The following is a 21,283-nucleotide window of genomic DNA, read 5'->3' as shown; positions in this document are numbered from 1 at the left end:
CTTGTTGAAACAAAACAAACAAAGGGTTTAAGCTAGGCTTAGTGGTGCCTGTGTACAATCCCTGCATTTGGGAGGTGGAAGCAGGGGCCATAGGAGCTCCAAGGAAGCCTTGGCTCTCCAGTGAATTCAAAGCCAGTCAACTAGGAGACTCTATCTCAACAACAACCCTTGGCCCAAATAAAAACAAATTGCTTACTGTTTAATCACTCTTCAAATTAGCATTCCTAAAAACCTGAGCCATAGACTTGGCTCTTCTGTGGTTATTGTGGGAAGGTCATAAACCTCCTGAGTTACTGGTTACACAAGTCAGGACTGTGATTTGGATCTCTTTTGTTAAGCAGAGGCCAATGGTTATGTCAGTATCTCAGGTAAGCTCTATCAGAATTACCTGGGGCTTATCAAAAGCCTTGGATCCCAACTTAGAACTCCTGGCAGCCCTGGCCCACAGGAGAAAGGGTTCTCCACTTCATGGTCCATTGCTAATTTGCCAGAAAAATTGGAGTTGGGGACAAAACATGTTTTGTTAGAGAGATAAGATGATACTCTTTTTGTCCCTCCATCTCAGGCAGGTGCTGGGTAGTGGTGGCGCACGCCTTTGATCCCAGCACTCAGGAGGCAGAGGTAGGTGGACCTCTGTGAGTTAAAAGCCAACCTGGTCTAGAAAGCAAGTTCCAGGACAGCCAAGCTACACACACACACACACACACAAAAAACCCCCTGTCTCAGGAAAAACAAACAAACAAACAAACAGACAGAACCACCCCAGGCAGAAAAGCAGGTAGGCCTAGGGCAATGCTGCAGAGCAGGTCCTGCTCTAGTTTACACACCACTGAAGAGCATCACACTGTAAACTCAGGTTACGGTCCCAAAAGCTACCAGGCCAAAAGGACAGGGCAGTTGTACACTCTGTACAGAAAACTGATTCCTAAATGATGACAAGTCAGTGTGAAGAGAAGGTGGGAGTAGCATGCTTCTCCTGTGCGGCACAGCATCTCATGAGATGGAGAAACCACTATGTATCCTGCGGGATTTTCTTAATGAATTGCAGGGAGAATCAGCATTTCTGATCCATTGCAAACTCACCAAAGGCTTAAGATGTCTGTTCTTCCTTTTGAAATGCAAATCTGCCAGGATCCAAGCCGGCATGCATCTCACCTGTAGGCTACTTTTAGTTCGCTGCTTAAAATTATAGCTACTACAGTCTTATTCCTTATGTTTTAAGCCTAAAAAAAATGACTAAAATGAGAAGGTTGGCATGATGATGCACACCTGTAAATCTCTGCACTTATGAGAGTTGGTGCAGAAGGATTGCTTTTAGTTCAAGAACAACCTGGATTACACAGTACCAGACCAGACTGGGCTATATAGAAAGGTCCTGTCTCAAAAATCTACTACCCTTCCACACACACACACACACACACACACACACACACACACAAAAAAAAAAAAAAGGCTGAAGACTAAAATGAGAGTTACGACCTGGGAGTGGTGTACATCCTTGATCCTAACACTTGGAAGGCAGGCAGATCTCTGTGAGTTTGAGGCTAGCCTAATCTACATAGCAAGTTCCAAAACAGTCAGGGCTAGAGAGAGAGACCTTGTCTCAAAAACAAAACAAAACAAAACAAAACAAAAAACCAAACAACAACAACAACAACAAAAACACCACAGAAAAATTTCATTGAATTCAAATATGCTAGTGCAAGGGCTGAACGTATGCATCCATAGTCTCATCTCCTCTAGAGGCTGAGGCAGGTGAATACTGGCTTCAAAGGCAGCTTTATCAATTCAGTGAGACCATGTCTCAAAATAAAAACAATAAAAGAGGTAGCACACTTGCCGAACATGCCCATACCCATCAATTTAATACCCAGCACCAGGGCATGGGCGGCAGGTGGGGTATGACTGGGACTGTCACAATGTTTCTGCCTTTCTGTTTTTTTTTTTTTCTTCTTCTTCTTTGTGACCTGTCTTCCCTTATGTGTACCAGGATAACCTTGAACTCTAAATCCTCTGGCCTCGGTCTCCCAAACGCTAGGTGTGTGACATCATGCCCAGTTACAATTTTTCACTGTACTGAAGCATCACTGAGTCTTGAGCCCTGGATAGGGCATTTGGGCGATCTACATTCTCTGCCACTTCTGTAACTGAGAATCAACATCTCCCTAATGAGATTACTGTGAGGATTAAAAGGTGTATACATACATACATAGCTAGGTCTCCTTCCACACACCGTGAAACCACCACAGCTATAATTGGGACAAATCTGCCTTCATGGAAGCTAAAGCAATATACTGTGTGTATGTGATAGACTATAATGAATTCAAAAGAGTGATTTATTATTTTGGTATATCTTAAAGCAAGGGAAAAAGTCTCCTGGTATTGGCTAAACATCCCATCATCTAGTGGACTCTTCCTACCCAGCACCTCAGTGACAAGCAGTGAGCTTGCTCCCCTTCAGCCTCCCAGCCCAGCCTATAGCCCAGCCTAGCTCTGACCTCTGTGGACTCTTCTTGCTCATTGATGACCAGGAAAGCATCTTCTGCAGCCTGCCTTTTGACATCTGCTATGGTTTGTTCCATTCGAGCCCTCTCCGTTGCAATCACTTCAAAAGCTTTTTGCTCCGCCTCAGCTACAGCCTTCTGCACCTCTGACATGGCCTGAATCTTCACCTTATTCACAGCTTCTTCTGGAAGAAAGCAACAGTAAAATCAACTGGCAGAGAAATCTTTTTCCCTCCCAACCTACAACATTGAGGGGGGGGGGGGGTTCAAGGAAGTAGGGTTTAATAGGTTCTCACTATATATCCTAGGCTAGCCTCAAACTTGTGGCAATCCTCCTGCTTCTGCTTCCTGAGCAGTGAGATTATAGGCACGTGCCAACACACTTAGCTAACCACAGTATTTCTAAGGAAACACAGTGAAGATAAGAGGGGCAGGAGTGAATACGAAACACACATTTACATTATATTCTTACAAGAGCCACCCAGTGTTGCAACTGCTAGGTACACATAGAAGTAGATGCTGTGTTAAGGCTGGGAATACACAAGTGAGTAGACACCATCATCTACTTTCCTGTATGTGATCAAGTACCCCAGTGGCTTAGGTGCCATCTCACATGTCAAAAGAGACTAGACTTTCAAGGAGAAAGGTGGTCAACTCTACAAGGTGCAAGAGAGGATCCAAATATATCTTGAATATTGTATTTTCTAAAGGAAATATAAACTTTTTTTTTTGTTTTGTTTTTGTTTTGTTTTTCAAGACAGGGTTTCTCTGTGTAGCTTTGCGCCTTTCCTGGAACTCGCTTTGGAGACCAGGCTGGCCTCGAACTCACAGAGATCCACCTGCCTCTGCCTCTGCCTCCCGAGTGCTGGGATTAAAGGTGTGTGCCGGGATTAAAGGTGTGTGCCACCACCAACCGGCTGGAAATGTGAACTTCTATAGGTGTTCTATACGAGGAGATAATAAGAAAGCAACTGGGAAGCTGGGTGTGGCTCAGCTGAGAAAAGAGGCTCTTAATTTGTAAAAGGTACCTAGGAGGTGAGGAGTCAGGGTAGTCTGGGTGTGTGGTAAAGGAAAACATCAGCTTGGCTTCACACAATAAAATGTGCATACAAAAGGAGTGGGTAGGTGCCTGGAGGCATCCAGGCAAAAACAAGGGGACATCTGGACTGCCAGGTCAAGATCCCTCCCTCCTGAGTCACCTTGCTTGGTTTGTTTAAGGGAAGACACTCCAACTGACATGAGATTTAGCCCAGAGAATGTGAGTGTAAAACATCTCTTTGGAGTCTACAAGCAAACACAACCCAGACCCTAAGGGGATCCCTAACAGCTTGGTTCTTTCATAGAGTACAGGCTCAAAGGAGCATTAAACTGTTCTAGATGCTGTTACAACTTCCTAAACTAATCCATCCTTAAGAAAGTCCTCACCCACAGGTCAAAGACTCCAGAATTCCCTATTTCAAACATCTACACATGCCCACTGCATAGCCTGGGTTATAAAGAGAAACACTGTTTCGAAAAACCAAACCAAAACCCAAACCTTGTCTTGAAAAACCAAAACCCAAACAAAACAAACAAAAAAGATTTATTTTTCTCATTTCTAAAAGTATTTCCAAACTGTTTTACATGGTAAAAATAACATCTGTTTTGGCATCAAATTATGAATTAACATGCCTATAATTTAGCTACTTTTGGAGCTAAGGAAGGATGATGTTCACTTTAAGGCCAGCCTTGTTAACTTAGTGAAACCACGCCTTAAAAAAGAAAAAAAGAACTATACAGTATGTACTAGAATATAGTTCAGAAGTAGGAGATCTGCCACCACACTCAAGAACCTGCATGTACTCACTGTTGGTAACTGTGTGGTGTTAGTGAAACCTAAGACAGTGAACACAAGCTTAACCACAGAGCTGAAATCGCTTAGCCCTTGAATAGTCTTGGGTAAGCCAGAGACAGGCAAGGGGGAAGGAGCTGGGAAGACGACGGCTCAGCGGTTATGACCACTCACCGCTCTTGCCGAGATCTATGGAGATGCTCAGTGGAGCCTGAGCTGCAAGCGTTAGACATGAATTTTGATCTGCAGAACCCACGTAAAGCCAGATGTGAAAGCATGCATCTAACAATCCCAGTATTCCCACAGAGAGATCCTAAGCAAAAAACAATTCCCAGAAGCATCCTGGCCAGCTAGCCTGGTGTTCCGAACAGGAAACAAGAGCCAGGTTCAAAACAAGGTAGATGAAGGACTGATACTGAAGTTGCCCTCTGGCCTCCAAAATGTGCTACCCCAAACACAAGAAAACTTAAAAAGAAAATCAGAATCCAGCAAATGTAGTGGTAGTGTGAACACAGTATACTAGCAAAGAGACCAAGCAGAAATAAATTCAACTTCATGCTTCAATGGAAACCAGAAGGGCATGAAAAAGCCTAGAGGGACCCATTCCAAACTTCTGACCAGCCAAGGATCAGGCAGGCAGTTCAGTCCAGGAGATGTGCAGATCAGCCAGAGGGAGAATAGGAGAAGCCAATAATTCCACAAGGAGGACATTATGGACAATCAAAAGGCTGGTTACCAACCTTTCGCTAGTATATGGGTTCCCAGCTTGCATAAACTAGTGAGTACAGACAGCCTACAAGCAGACAGATACACACCTGTTTTCTTCCAAAACTCCACAGGTACATATCCTGTTCCTGGCCTACTGGTGAATTCCCGCTGAGAATCTACACAAGAGAGATAAAGAGCAAGGGGTCAGAAGCTGTCTTTAACCAGTATTCAAAACTTAAATTCTTATGTAGACTAGGCAAATGTTCTAACAATAATCCCTAACCCTGACACAAAATTTCTTTTTATCAGACTTCTCATTTACCACCTAGATCCAACATGTATGCTTGTTTAATGCAAAACATATTCAGAGTAAGAGCTAGTAGCTTCAAGAAGCCGGGCGGTGGTGGTGCTAGCCTTCAATCACAGCACTTGGTAGGTAGAGCCAGGTGAATCTCTGTGAGTTTGAGGCCAGCCAGGTGTACAGAGTGAGTTCCAGGGCAGGCTCCAAAGCTACACAGAGAAACCCTATCTCGAAAAACAAAACAAAACAAAAGAGCTAGCTTCAGATTATTAAACAGTATACTGAACTTTATATCTAAGAGGCAAGCATGAATTTTCTTTGTGGTGTTGGGGATTAAACCTAGGCCCTTGTTCATGATAAATAAGTGCTCTACCAGTAGGTCACACAAAACTTGGGATATTATATACATGAATTCAGTGTATCTTGGCTAGGGATCAAGCCCCAGGCTAACCTTTGTTAACTTTAGACAAAATGTCCATATGTTATTCAGGCTGCCCTTGAGTTTTGTAGCTCTGTATTATATGATCTGGGCTTTTTTGGGGTGGGAGATAAAGTTTCAGTACGCTACAACTCAGGAGGGCCTTAAATTTAAAATTCACCTGCCTCAGCTTCCAGAGTGCTGTTACATATGACCTTTACATAGTGCAATTACTTGTTAAACATCATTTAACAGAGCATGGTAGTGCACATTTTCAATCCCAGCATGAAGGAGGGAGAGGCAGGCAAATCAATTTGAGTTTGAAGCCAGCCTGGGCTATATAACAAGTTCCAGACTAGCTAGAGCTACACAAAATCAAAACAAACAAAAATAGCATTTAAAAAAAAATCACTTGGTCTACATAACAAGTTCTAGGCCAACCAGTGCTATACAACGAGGCCCTGTCACATGCATAAAAACGGTGATAAGAGAGATGGCTCAATGAATAACTGCCTGCCATGAAAGCTTGATGAACCAAGTTAGATCACTGGAGCCCAAATAAAGGAGGGGAGAATCAACTCTCAAAAATTGTCCTTTGGGCCAGGCAGTGGTGGTGGTGCATGCCTTTAATCCCAGCACTCGGAAGGCAGAGGCAGGAGGATCTTTATGAGTTCAAGGCCAGCCTGGGCTACAGAGTGAGTTCCAGGACAGGCACAAAGCTACACAGAGAAACCCTGTCTAGAAGAAGAAAAAAAATTGACCTCCACAGGCTACGGCACATGCACCCCCCTCCCACCACACACACCAGACAGGCATATAAGCACGAACGCATTATGATTTTTAAAATAACAAAAAACAAAATTAAAAAAAAAGTTTTTGAGACAAGGTCTATGTAACTCTGAGTGTCCTAGAACTCTCTACGTAGACTAGGCTGTCCTCTGCTGCCTCCAGAGTACTGGGATTAAAGTTGTACACCACGGGGCTGGAGAGATGGCTCAGAGGTTAAGAGCACCGACTGCTCTTCCAGAGGTCCTGAGTTCAATTCCCAGCACCCACATGGTGGCTCACAACCATCTGTAATGAGATCTGGCACCCCTCTTCTGTATACATAATAAATAAATCTTAAAAAAAAAAATGAAAAAAAAAAAAAAAAAAAAAAAAAAAGTTGTACACCATGTCAGCAAAAGACTTTCTTAAAGCAAACAATGCCCAATACATTCCAATGCAACAGTTTAGTCCACATTATGAATTCTGCTTTTCTTCTAAAACTGACACACACACTGAAAGAAAAATAAACCCTATTATCTAGAAACACATTATTTAGTATGTTTAAATACTGTATGAGTATATATGCCCAATTCTTTCATTTAGGAGAGGTACTGCCACACATAACCTAGCCTGTCATTTTTATTTTTCTTTAAAAGACTTATATTTAGCCTGGTAGTGGTGACACACACCTTTAATCCTAGTGCTCAGGAAGCAGAGGCAAGTGGATCTCTGTGAGTTCAAGCCCAGCCTGGCTGAGTTCTAGGACAGCCAAAGCCATACAGAGAAACCTTGTTTATAAAAAAACAAAACAAACAAAGATTTATATTAGATTTTCATTATGTATATGTTGTGGAATATTCTATTCCTTTACACCATGTGAAGATGTATCACTGTGACTGGTTTAATAAAAAGCTAATTGGTGAATAGTTAGGCAGGAGGTATAGCAGGGACTTCTGGACAGAGAGCACACTGGGAAGAAGGGTGGCAGAGTCAGCAGCCCGGCAGAGAGGGTGCAAGACATGCAGCGCAGCGGGACAGGTAAAAGCCACAAATCACATGGCAACACGCAGATGAATAGAAATGGGTTAAGTTATAAGAGCTAGGGGACAAGCCTAAGCTATAGCAGAGTTTTTAAAATTAATAATAAGTCTTCATGTCATTACTGGGGAGCCAATGGTCCCAATCAGAAATTCCAACTACATGTCTATGAGTGTTGAGTCTGTATGAGTGCAGGTGCCTGCTTAAGTGAAATTCCCTGAGGCTGAAGTTACAAGTGGTTGTAAGCCATCTAAAGTCCTGCCCTCTAGAAGGTCATTTAGTGTTCTTAATTGCTGAGCTATCTCTCTAGCCCCTACCCTACCATTTTTTCCCTTCTCTCCCTCCCCTTCCTTTCAGACAGGGTTTTATGAAGTTCACAATAGCAATTAACTTACCAAATGTTGTAATTACAGGTGTGCACTAAGACCACACCTATTTTTTTTTGTGGTGCTAGGGACTAAACCCAGGACTTAGTACGTGTTAAGTAAACATTGTCAACTAAGCTGTATCCCAGACAAATGATACAACTGCAATCAGACAAATTGGCAATGTTCTTAGAATCTTAATAGGAGACACTGGAATCCATACAGCACTAATGTGTACAATGACTAGGATTTATCAAATTATCTTCATTTTGAAAGGGAGATGTTAGTCATGACTCTGACAGGTCATAAAAATAATAAGAACTGTCCCAGGCACATCAGACAATATGGTCATCCCCAGCTAGCTCTGCAAGTTGGGGTGATTTGTACAGAGCAGTGACAGTTCACAGCAGTGTTTTAGTGAGTGCTTTTAGCCTGCACTCTGCCACCCCAGCTGCACACATGCACTCAGGGAAGGGATATATGTGATTGTGGATGTCGATCCTCAGTCAAGAATCTCTAAGTTGCTTTAGGAAATATTTGTTAAGGGTTCATATTTGTAAGGGGGACCTGAGAATTAGCCTCACTTGTTTTTTCATAGGTATGTGCGCAAGTGTAAGTTGTTTGTTTCCTGATATACCAGTTATCCCATATAAAATGGTGCCAATTGATAGCTGGCTCAAGAGCCATGCCTGTCAATGAAGAGAGAAAGTGTCAGCCCTTAGCTATTTAGGATAGGACACACATTATTAATTCTGGCATCTCCTCAAAATTTTCTTCCAGTCCTTTTGAGACTAACAGCTGTCTTCTATGAAAAATGCTAGCACTGTCATAAGAAAAAATTCATTCTCTTTGATGAACATTTGGGAACTTTAAGTGGGTGGGTGGAGAAAGAGTGTGATCACAGATGGCCTGTCATTCAGCTGTGCCTTTGGATAGGGCACCTTTTCAGCTTTGGGGAGAAAGTGATGGAACATTCTGGGCTTCCTGGATGTATCCTTGGGAAAAGAGCTACTCATCTCTGCTACATCAAGATGAACAACCCAGCTTTGCCTAAGCTCATCTTTTGAAGGCAGCCACCAGGAAGGGGAGGGTAATTGAGGAAAGAAAGCAAAGCGGGGTGAATACCATCAAGAAGGAGTATGGTGAGTGCAACCATCAAAGTACCTATAGGGCTAGTTATAACAGTGACATCCCGAACTGGTACTCTTTTTGTCCTCCCTTACTGATCTCTTGTACTGCTGGGCTGAACCCAGGTCACTGCTCAAGCTAGGCAAGTACTCATCATTAAGCTACACCCTAGTCACCAAAGTTTAGATGTCACCATTTTTCTGGCTAATCACTCCTTCTCCACTGGAGGCCACACAAGCCCGAGTTTCTCCTACTGTTGCTCTTGTCTTACCTCCTACCAACCTTTCTACATAGGGACCAGCCATAACAAAATCAGAGGATTTGCTAGGGCTGGTTGTTCATGCTGTAATCTCAGCAGAGGCAGAGCCGAAGCAAGTTTGGGGTCAGTTGAATTGTGATCCTAACTAGTCTTAATCAATGAAAACCCAGAGTCAGATATCGAGGGTGAAAGCTGAAAGATCAGAAAAGCAGAGGAACAGCCCCTAGAAACTTCTTACCTCTACAAATCCTCAGACTGAATGGGAGTGATCCTATCTCTACCCACCCTATATTCCTATCTCCACCTCCCATGTGCTGGGATCAAGGGCATGAGCCACCACCGCCCAGCTCTACTTCTCTTTTAGACTGGTTCAATCTCATGTAGCCCAGGGTGGTCTTAAACTCCTCTTCTTCCTACTTCCTCCTCCCAAGTGCTGGAATTAAAGGTACAAACCACCACTGCCTGGCCTCTATGGTCTAGCTCCACCCTCTGATCTCCAGGCAAGCTTTATTTGTCAAAACACAAACAAAGTATCAGATAACAGTCAGCCTAGGTTATAGAGTGAGAACACATCTCAAAAACCAAACCCAGGAAACAAACAACACAACAAACCCAACAATAACAAAACTGTTTGATTGTATCCTTGTCTGACAATATTATACTGATGGGTCTTGCTCTATCACCTAGAGAGGGAATACTGCAGAATAGAAAAAAAACACCGATGAACACAGGCCCTCCTTGATTTCCCCATCCAGTCTACTGTAATTCAACTGCAATGATATAGCCATAAGGCACAGGACTCAGAAAGCAGTTTCCAAGTGTGGCAGGTCCAGTCCTGTGTTCCTTCCTCTAGACCTTTTGCTTTGCATCTCTTCATGTGTGTCCTTGGTAAACAGATAAACTTGCTTCCCTGAGTCTGTGAGCAGCTTGAGCAAATCAGTCAAAGCTAAAGAAGGAAATGTGGGAAGCATGGTTGATAGTCAGCAGGTCAGAACGTGAAAAAAGAACCTGGGCCTGCAACTTGCATCTAATGTGGAGGGCAAGAGTCAGGAGAATGGTTTGATCCCTGGAAACCACATGGTGTATAAAGAATATTGAATACTGTAACTTGTCCTCTGACATCACCCCAATGCACCAATTAAAAAAAAGTAATAAAGAGGATAGCAAGAAAGCTCAGTGGGTTAAGAGTGCTTGCTACCAAGCGTGGAGAACTAAGTTCACTTCCTAGAACTAAGATGGTGGGAGGAAATAACCAACACCCTCCACAAACATGACACACAAACACAAACACACACACACACACACACACACACACACACACACACACACACACACACACACAACTAAAAAATGTAGTTAGGCATGGTGGTGCACACCTTTAATCCCAGCACTTGGGAAATTGAGGACTGAGGCCAGCCTAAGCTACATAGTAAATTTTTAAAAATCATATCAAACAATGCTACAGAACGAACAAAAATAATAAACTCAGATTAGATGTTTTAAGTGGAGTGAAAGGCTACCTCTCTCTGTCCTTACCATTACTGAGCGAATCTGTGCTGCCGGGGCTGTGCTGTCTGGAGACCAGCTCAGTCCCAGTTTTCCTCATCTCTGTGTTTTCATTAAATCGCCTTTTCCAATAGTTGAGTTCTTCACGATCAGACTCCTGACAGCGCCTGAGAACCGCCATGGAGCGCCTCGTTTTCTCTACCATTTCCATAATGCAGTTCAGGGCCTGAGCCAGAGAGAAAGTGAGGCACAGGTAAGAAATTTAAATAAGGAACAATGAAGATCAAGGATGGACAAACATCACAGACTCACAGATTCCGCCCCCTCCCCAACAGGGCTGAGGACCAGGGCCTTCCACTGAACTAAATCCCCAACCCTGTGGACTCACAGATTTTACAACTTTAGGAATAAAGTTTACATCTCAATGTCATCCTTTTTTAAAAATTTAACACTTTTTATTTATTTGTTTGTTTGTTTATTATGTATACAGTATTTTGTCTGCCTGTATGTCTGCCTGCAGGCCAGAAGAGGGCACCAGATCTCATTACAGATGGTTGTGAGCCACTACGTGGTTGCTGGGAATTGAACTCAGGACCTCTGGAAGAGCAGTCAGTGCTCTTAACCTCTGAGCCATCTCTCCAGCCCTTAAAGTCATTCTTATACCTTGTTGCTCCTTACTTTCTTTATTTTCTGTGTATGAGTGTTTTGTCCGCCTATGTGCTGCCCTCGGGGATCACAGGAGGGAATGGGATCTCCTGTTGTTACTGATGCTTGTGGCTGCCATGTGGATGCTGAGAAGCAGATCTGGGTCCTTGGCAAGAGCAGCAAGGGCTCTTAACCACTGAGTCATCTCTACAATCCCTCTTACACCTTGTTATTTTATATAAACAGCTATTTTTTCCTATCCATGGAGGTACTGGTTCTAGAACCCTCCGGGAACACTAAAAAAGTCACAAGTACTCCAATTCCCTTATATAACATGTGTGGAATTTACATATAACCTGTGCACATCTACCCACATACTTATGTCACTTCTAGATTAAAGTACCTAATAATTAAAAAAAAAAAAAAGACCTTCATACAGGACAGCAAAATGGCTCAGGAGATAAGGAGTACTTGCTGCCCTCTGGAATTCACAGGGTGGAAGGAGAGAATTGACTCCTGAAGGTAGTTCTCGGCCACATTTTCATTGTGGCACAACATACCACCACAACATACATACACAAAATAAGTATTTTTTACAAAAGAAAACTACTGGTCTGTAAGCTAACAGCTCAGTGAGTACAGGAACTTTTCACCAAGCCAGAGTACCTAGTATCATAAGAGAAAGCTAGATGTTTTTATAATAATACAATCTGGGGCTGTCTCTATGACAGACGCATGCATGCATGCATGAATGCACTACCCCCTAGGTAAGGGACCAGGGTCAAATGATGACGATGATAGTAACAATGACATTCACATCTGAGGTAAGCCACAATGTGCTATTTTAAAGTAGGTAGTACCTATTTTTAGAAAGAAGGGATGCTCTCCTCTGATGGGAAAGAGGACCTGAGTCTGTATCAGCAAACTAATTCTAATTTGGATTTGTCTAACTTTCCATGTGCCATACTCTATGTATTATTACAAATAACACCAGTCTTTCTTTTCTTTTCTTTTTCTCTTTCTTTTTCTCTTCCTTCCTTCCTTCCTTCCTTCCTTCCTTCCTTCCTTCCTTCCTTCCTTCCTTCCTTCCTTTCTGTTTTTTGGGGACAGGGTTTCTCCTCAAACTCACAGAGATCTGCCTGGCTCTGCCTCACAAGTGCTGTGATTAAAGGGGTGTGCCACTGCCACCCCTCCCTCCCTTCCTTCCTTCCTTCCTTCCTTCCTTCCTTCCTTCCTTCCTTCCTTCCTTCCTTCCTTCCTTCCTTTCTTTATTTTTTAAGGAGAAAGCTTACACAATTTTAGTGTGTGAGTGTGTTTGCATGCACATTCCACGGCCCATGAGTAAAGTCAGAGGACAACTTGTAAGAGTTGGTTCTTCCCCTCTATCCTGTGGATCGTCTTGGGAATCAAACTCAGTTTCTCAAGCTCAGCAGCAAGTGCCTTTGCCCACAGTCCTTCCACTGAACCTTATTTTTAAGGAGAGAAAAATCAAGGCTAAGTTCAGATGTAGGTAGTTTGTTTACTCAGCTCACAACGGCACTAAGTAGCAAAGTTGGAACCTTTGCTTTAACCATCTATTACGTGACTACTTGGTTTACGAACTGGAGAGGTGAAGATCAGCCTATCACCAAGATTTAGGAGTGACTCTGCAGCAAGAGGTGAATAAGCCAACTTCTGTTAAAAAGTAAGGTCCACTTCGGGCAGGCGGCGGCAGCAGCGGTGGCGCCGCACGCCTTTAATCCCAGCACTCGGGAGGCAGAGCCAGGCGGATCTCTGTGAGTTCGAAGCCAGCTCCTAGTCTACAGAGGGAGATCCAGGACAGGCACCAAAACTACACAGAGAAACCCTGTCTGGGGGAGGGGGGAGTAAGGTCCACTTCAAGCACACATGGACTACTAGTAGCATTAAGAATTAAATGAGCTGGATGCAGTGGTACCTGCCTGAATAGGAAAGTGAAAAACAAAAGTGGGTGGGCAAAATGATTAGGAATGTAAATGGCAATTGCTGCCAAGCCAGAAGACAAAATAGTTCCTCTGAATCTCCACATTCAAGTTATGGCATGTACACAAATGTGCATGCATGCAAGTATTCATGTACATACAAATATACACCAAACCCACAAATAGACAAATAACAAAAAGCAAAACAAACTCTAAAGATTTATAAGTAATAAGGACTTAGGGAAATTAAACATGCTGAGATTCTTACATGGTCAAGATGTTTCCATTCATCAGCCCATTCCCTTTCTGTCAAACGGTGGTCTACCAACTCATCTTGATAGCCTCCATTCAGACCTATTAGAAACAAGGGATTACATTTAAAGAATACAGAGCAACTGAATTCTAACGAGTGTACATAGTTGTGTTAACTTAGAGCACACTACTAAGGGAGTAAGTTAACATATCTGGTGTGACACCTACAAAATGACACAACCATTAATGCTAAGCAATAAAGAGTTAGTATTCAAATCAAATAACTCCAGGGACTGAAGTACAGCTCAGTGATAGAATGCTTAACTGGCATACACTAGGCCCCGAGTTCCATTGGCAGCACTTTTGGGGCACGACTCCCAAACTCTGAACGACTCAATTGTAAAAACAATCACAGCAGGTTCTATCAGGAAGGAAGTACATATCATTCATAAACATCTTCTAAGTTGTCAGGGGCTATGTCCCTTTCCTTTGTTCACATTAGCATTTCATAGCCAACATTCTGGAAAATAAAATGTCAGAAATTCTCTGTTGAGCTGGCTGTCTATGGTGGCCTGAGTAAGAACGGCCCCACAGGCTCACATAATCGGATGCTTAAGTCACCAGAGGGGCGCTGTTCGAGAGGACTAGGAGGCGTATCGCTGGAGGTGGGCTTTTTTGTTTTTAAAGATTATTTATTTATTTATTTATTTATTTTACAGTGTTTTTGCCTCCATGCCAAAAGAGGGCATCAGATCTCATTATAGATGTTTGTGAGCCACCATGTGGTTGCTGGGAACTGAACTCAGGACCTCTGGAAGAGCAGCCCTCTGAGCCATCTCTCCAGCCCTGGGGGGTGGGATTTGAGGTTTCAAAGGCTCAAGCCAGGCCCAGTGGCTCGCTCTTCCTGCTGCCTTCAGATCCAGACCTCTCCAGCACCATGTTTGCCTGTGTGCTGCCATGCTTTTGCCATGCTGATAATGGACTAAAGCTCTGAAACGGTAAGCCAGCCCCAATTAAATGCTTTCTTTTATAAGAGTTGCTATGGTAATGGTCTTGTATATTGCACTGACTATAGATCCTAAAATTACAGATCTAAGGTAGGCTATAGTGTCCATAGATTTCATTCTAGGAGAGTAAAGGGGAGTGGACGTATTGATTCAGTTAGGGGGAGGGGCATGTGGTGGTTTGATGAATGCAGACCAGTATAATAGTACAGGTCTAAGGAAACAAAGGAATCTCTGATGAATCTGGTGGGTTCATCATGGTAGGTGACCAACAATTTCAAAGTTCACTTCCAGATGTCAATATACATTTTTTAAATTATGAGAAATATAAGTAAAATCAAACAAAAAACAGTTATACCTAGTGTCTTAGGGTTTTTATTGCTGTGAAGAGACACCGTGACCACAGCAACTCTTATAAAGAAAACATTTAATTGGGGTGGCTCGCTTACAGTTTCAGAAGTTCAGTGCATTAGCATCATGGTGGGGAACATGGCGGCATGCAAGCAGACTGGGTGTTGGCTACATCTTGATAAGCAGGCCACAGGAAGTCAATTGACAGTCACACTGAGGGAATCTTGAGCAAGAGACCTCAATGCCCACCTCCACAGTGACACGCTTTCTCCAACAAGGCCACACCTCCTAACAGTGCCATCCCTTTGGGGGTCATTTTCTTTCAAACCACCACACCTAGCTTTCACTATTCTTCTATTTTAAATGGGCAGAAACTGTGTACAAATGTGGTGATATTTTGTTCCCCAATATATTATGAACAAACTTATCTGGGTTCAGAGAACAGAACAGCCACTAGATATAGAAGCCAGAAAATGGTGGCACACACGCCTTTAATCCCAGCATTCTGAAGGCAGAGATCTGTCTGAATCTCTGTGAGTTCAAAGCCACACTGAAAACAGCCAGACACGGTGACACATGCTTTTAATCCCAGGAAGTGACGGCAGGAGGCAGAAAGGTATATAAGGCATGAGGACCAGGAACTAGAGCCTGGTTAAGCTTTTAGGATTCTAGCAGCAGTTCAGCTGAGATCCATTCAGGTGAAGCTTCCAGTTGAGGAAACAAGATCAGCTGAGAAGTTGTCGAGGTAAGGTTAGCTGTGGCGTGTTCTGTCTCTCACCCCAATAACTGGCCCCAGGTTTGTTTTTATTAATAAGACCTTTTAAGATTCATGTTACATATGAAGAGAAAAAAAATCAATAGCAAGCCTCGTTCTTAAAAACAATTTAGGGCCGGGCGGTGGTGGCGCACGCCTTTAATCCCAGCACTTGGGAGGCAGAGCCAGGTGGATCTCTGTGAGTTCGAGGCCAGCCTGGGCTACCAAGTTAGCTCCAGGAAAGGCGCAAAGCTACGCAGAGAAACCCTGTCTCGAAAAACCAAAAAAAAAAAAAAAACACAATTTAATATTATTGTTTATGTCTGTGTGTGCGCATGATGATGATTATGATAACACCTGGAGTCAGAGAACAACTTTCTGGAGTTAACTGTCTCCAGGAAGCAAACTCCAGTCCCCAGGCTTACATGGCAAGTACCTTTATTCACTAAGCCATCTTGCTGACCCCCAGCCTAGTTTTTAACACACAATAAGGCATGGGAGAGTAAGAACTGGACACCAAGGACGGTGTGTCTCAGTACCTGCTGCCGACATAGCCAACCTCAACATCAGGCGGTTCAGCACTGAATCTGGTCAAGGCCACTTGGTAGCTATGTTACAGTGGGTACAGTTGCTCTGACCTTCTGGAAAGACAGAATCAAACGATGCAGTAGTAGCTGAGACTCAGGAAACGCATGGAGACAATGCTCTCACGGCCGTCACTCTCAGTAAGAACTGCAGGAAGCATGAGACCCTAGTGAGGGTATGCCTAGTTCAGAGTGGGAAAGTCAATGTGTTCTCCACAAGGTACCCCAGCAAATGGAGTGCAAAGGAAACCCTACAAGATGGCAGCCTTTTGTTTTGTTTTTCTGCCCGACAGATGCTGAGGAATTAAAATCCAAATATTCATTTACAAAAGAGAATGGACAAAAAGCTGTTTTCAAAACTTATCTCAAATTAGGACTCTGTGATTTTTTTTTCCTTCTTTTTTTTTTTAAAGACAGGGTTCCTCTGTGTAGTTTGTGCCTGTCCTGGATCTCGCTGGGTTTTTTAAATGGGAGTGTTTATTCCTAAATTTAATAGTTACATAGGCCTATGCTTCAGGTATTTCAAACCTAACAAAAGAGCAAAGAATAATGTTATCTTCATTCATTTCAGAAGTTATTACTCTTAGGCTCAAGAGCCCAAGCAATATCTATGGTGATATTTTATTTGTGCTGAAATGTGATTTTATTTGTATGCTAATAAATAAAGTTGCCTGGGGATCAGAGCTAAGAGTAAGCCATTTAGCAGAAGTCCGGAGGCACATGCCCTTAATCCGATTACATGGCAGGCAGAGTCTTTGTGTGTTCAAGGACACAGCCAAGCGGTGATCCGAATCTTTAATCTCAGTACGAACCATAGAGACCTTGAGGTCTGTATAGACAGGCAGTGACGAGGAAATCATGTGGTTGGGGTTTAAAGCCAATGAGAAGGCAGAACAGAAAGACAATAAAAAGACAGGACACAGAAAGGTCTCTCTCTCAGGGGAAGGACAGCAGTGAGTGGTAAGCTAAAGGCTTCGCTACTGCTCTGACCTCTTGGGCTTTAAACTCTGCATTTGGCTCTGTGTTTCTTATTTAATAAGACCGTTTAGAATTGCATCTACAAATATCCATCAGGTTACACATGTGGCACCAAAGCCCCTCTAACTGGCCTAACCCTAACCCTAATCCTCATGGTAAATCACGCTAGCCTCAAACTTGGGGTGATTCTTCTGACTGCTAAGATTACAAATGTGTGCCACCATGCCCAGCCCTTTATTTTTTGTCTATGGCACAGGCTAGCCTCAAACTCCTTACGTAGCTGAGGATGACCCTGAGCTGATCACCCTGCCTCAGCCTCTATAGTACTAGAATTACAGGCACGGGCCACTAAGTCGAGCTGCATAACATCATCTTATCAACAGAAAAAAGGCAATGGATGATATTATTTGGCTTTATCCCTGAATAGGAAAACAATCCACAGATTTCCTCCAGATTAAAGCATTGTTGTGCAGCTGAGATCACTTACTAAGATTGTGGTGCCTCTCACGAACTTCTCGGTGTTCTAGCATCTTGTTGGGTTCCCGATAAAGGTGAGAAGTTGCAATGTCTTCTAAAGTATAGTGCTGAAGAGGTGGTGGGGTAGGATGGAACTGGCCCCCAGGATTCATGAGTGGCACAGTGAGGGCAGGACTGTGCCGGGGAGCAGGGCTGATAGTACACACTCTCTTGGCAGGTGGTTCAGGAGGAACTGTATCTCTTTCAAAACTATTCTCTTCCCTCCTGTAGAAGAATCAGAAGTGCTTATAGGAGCCTGTCAAGAAGAGCTCATGTTAACATCCCTACCAAGTCTCAGGACAGCTGCTTCTTTCCAGCAACTCACCTCACAGAAAACCCAACCTTCAGATACTATGCCCTTTCCAAAGAAGCATGGTTATCTGGTGCTGCAGCCCATGTGCTAAGCACATGCTTCATACTGCGACACTCCCAGCCCAGCAGTCCATATCTCAGTATGTTTCCCAGACTGTTCTTCAGCCAAACTCCAGAGACTGGACTTCAGGGCCTCTGCAGTAGCTGTGACTTCTGGTGTGCGTGCCTGTACCCAGCTCAGGAACAGTTTAACAAGAGGCATGAACTGAACTGTCTTCAGGGGCCAGACACAACGTGTCAATGTTTGTTTATTCCAGTGTGAAGAAGAGAGGTCCAGTAAGCAGAACCATCTAATTATGACACAGGACAGGAGAAACTGAATACGACAAGGTTTGACAAAGTTTAGGAATGCTGAAGGTCAAATTCGACATTATAGAGGTGAGTAGCTGGGAAGAAAACTGCCTCTGTGACTTGGCAGGGTTTTAGTCACTCAGCTTCAACTGTAGTAAGCTTTCTATTGTTCATAATACTGCTTCCTCAACAACTCCTGCATTGCTGTGGCATGATTATATTACTCACAATCACAACCTGAGACCTGTCATGAGCTGAGTCTTCATTCAACTTGTGGAGCCGGCGATATCTCGAGGTAGAGGACGACAGTAACAGACAGACTAACACTGGCTGTGGTGCTGCTGCTTACCAGATGTGAAGGCCCCACACATCTGGTAAAAGACATCTTTTTTGCTGGTGGCTGAATGAGAAAGAGCGAGGGACTGGGTGTTCCATTTCTGGAGCAGTGACCCTGTCTAAACTCTAGGCAAAGCTCCTCAACAGGAATGTGCAGTGAGGCACCCAGAGAGGTGTTGCGACAAAGGAAAACTAATCTTGGAAAGTCTAAGACATTATCTGTCTACAAATCAACAGCCAAACTCTCATTCTTTTAAAGCAAAGAGCAACTCCAGGAAAACAGAACAGATCTCTTCTCTGCTCACCTTTCTGGACTGGGCCTCTTCCCATTTCCATGAACCTCCATAAGCAGTTCAGAAGAGTCAGCAGGAGATGCGATACTGGTGTTGAGCAGAAGGTGCTCGTGCTGAGCCAAGTACTGGGATGGGGTCTGCTTGGCAGCCCTGGCACAGTGCAGCAGTTCTCGCTGCAGCAGGGGCAGGTTGGCCTTGAAAAGAAAGAGGCAGTTTTCCCATCTGCTGAGCCCTACCTACAGAGATTAGCATCTCAATGAGCTCGCACAGACCAAAGGCCCTCTTTGCTTTCTCCTTCTAACACTAACTAGCAAAGCGACATCATCAAACCAGTAAAGGGGCATTTTTATTTGAGTCACTGGTTGGTGTGTTTCTTCCCCCAGGAAGAGGACAATCCTCTTAAAGGGACTGTATCTTAGTTACTTCTGTGGCCTGATACAGAGCACAATAAAGGTTTGTCGAACACAGAATTTAAAAACATAGAAACATGCATCTTCTTTTCTTTTAAGATGTCTTTTATTTTGAATTGTTTTTCTGTTTGAGTATGTGATTGCAGATGCTGGAGCTGGACTTACGAGGGGGTGTGAGTCACAGCACTATTGGGGCTGAGCATCAGGCCCAGGCCCTCTACAAGAGCGGCAAGCACTCCACCACGGACGGGGCTGTCTCTCCATCCTGACACAGACATTTCCAGCAAGGGTTTTCAGTCTGGGAAGTAGGACTAAGGCCAAATGCAGACACGGCAAACACTCCATTGCTAAACTGCATCTCCAGCACCCAGAATACACATTTTCTTGACGACTAGCCAGTTAGAGAATTACTATTGCCTAAAAAGGAGAATTACAGGCCCTGGTTTCTCTCTTCTGAATCACAACCCTACTCTGATGGTGGCACTCAACCTTCTCTCAGGGGAGAAGATTCTAGAATCTGGAGAGATTCTGGAATCCTAGAAACCAGGATTCCTCCAGAAACGCAGTTCTGAAGAGGAGTGCTGGGAGTAACGTCACCAGGAAAGGATGCTCTGCTCTTTTTCCTTCTCACACTGAGGACACTTTGGTACATAAACAACAAAACAAATTGGGCTGAAGAGATGGCTCAGTGGTTAAGAGCACTGACTGATCTTCTTAAGACCTAGGTTCAATTCCCAGCACCCACGTGGCAGCTCACAACTGTCGATTACTCCAAGATCTGACATGCAGGCGAAACACCAATGTACATAAAATAAAAATAAATAAACTGTAACAAACAAACCCACAAAAATTCTCTATACTTTTAAACTTCAGAGTTCTAATTCTTTTTCTATATATCAAAAAGTTCCTCCTCCCCCCAAATTTAAACAATTCAGAGAGAGCCTATAACAAATACCTTTACCTCAAGGGACAAATGAGCAAATGAAAAGTTTTAATACATGCAAGCAGTCACCCCCTCACTGAGGGTTAATTTAGCAGGCACCATAATTAGTGGCTGTTTAAAGCAGAAATAAATTGACGAAACCTCAAATGCTAGCCAAAAAGCTGCCGTAACAACCTACCTCATGCTGTTTTCCAAATAACATAGTTAAGACTAGAGAATCTGACAATATGAAACACTTCTAAAGTCTGCTCTAGAATCTCAATCTTACAACTGTAAAAACTTAATTAAAAAAGAACACATGTCAGATCTTTACATTTGTGACATGAGTCCTTTGGTGAATACAGGAAAAACATAGCTAATTATGCTCTCTTAACACAAATCTCATAAATTGTTTTCTGATTCAGGAGTCTCGGTGAATAATTGTCTATACATTCAGATATAAAGAAAAGACAAAATGGGCGGTGGTGGCGCACGTCTTTAATTCTAGCACTCGGGAGGCAGAGGCAGGCGGATCTCTGTGAGTTCAAGGCCAGCCTGGAATACAGAATGAGTTCTAGGAAAGGCACAAAGCTACACAGAGAAACCTTGTCTCAAAAAACAAAAAACAAAAAAAAGGGGGGGGGGGGAGAAGGTAACAGTATGTTTGGTTTTTTTAGGGAGAAGGGGTAATATTTAATTTAATTGGATTTCAAGTGGGTATTCCTCAGCATTAAATCAACTGCAAATGTTCATCTGTATACAGCATTCTTAGCGTTACAAAACCACATGTGCTAGATTTGTTCACACTA

At 43.3% G+C, this 21,283-nt stretch overlaps 1 protein-coding gene across 13 annotated transcripts in view; it reads right to left on the bottom strand.

The window, feature by feature from the left end:
* Cbfa2t2 (CBFA2/RUNX1 partner transcriptional co-repressor 2) overlaps positions 1-21,283 on the bottom strand; it is a 103,170-nt gene that overhangs the window by 6,684 nt on the left and 75,203 nt on the right. For 6 of the 13 annotated variants that reach the window (XM_076570941.1, XM_042276543.2, XM_076570932.1 and 3 more), the window contains 6 exons: positions 19,155-19,336; positions 17,822-18,075; positions 13,680-13,765; positions 10,857-11,052; positions 5,151-5,219; positions 2,499-2,689 (listed from right to left, as the gene is read on the bottom strand). In XM_076570941.1, coding sequence (XP_076427056.1) covers positions 2,499-2,689; positions 5,151-5,219; positions 10,857-11,052; positions 13,680-13,765; positions 17,822-18,075; positions 19,155-19,336 — 978 coding nt within the window. Of the gene's footprint in view, positions 1-2,318; positions 2,690-5,150; positions 5,220-10,856; positions 11,053-13,679; positions 13,766-17,821; positions 18,076-19,154; positions 19,337-21,283 lie in introns of those variants that run through there. The other 7 variants (XM_076570938.1, XM_042276544.2, XM_076570939.1 and 4 more) reach the window with 3 other exon arrangements.

Source organism: Peromyscus maniculatus, chromosome 4, assembly GCF_049852395.1.
Source record: "Peromyscus maniculatus bairdii isolate BWxNUB_F1_BW_parent chromosome 4, HU_Pman_BW_mat_3.1, whole genome shotgun sequence".
Classification (NCBI taxonomy): Eukaryota; Metazoa; Chordata; class Mammalia; order Rodentia; family Cricetidae; genus Peromyscus; species Peromyscus maniculatus.
Note: the sequence above shows the minus strand (reverse complement) of the source record. Positions and strands in the feature narration are given on the sequence as shown.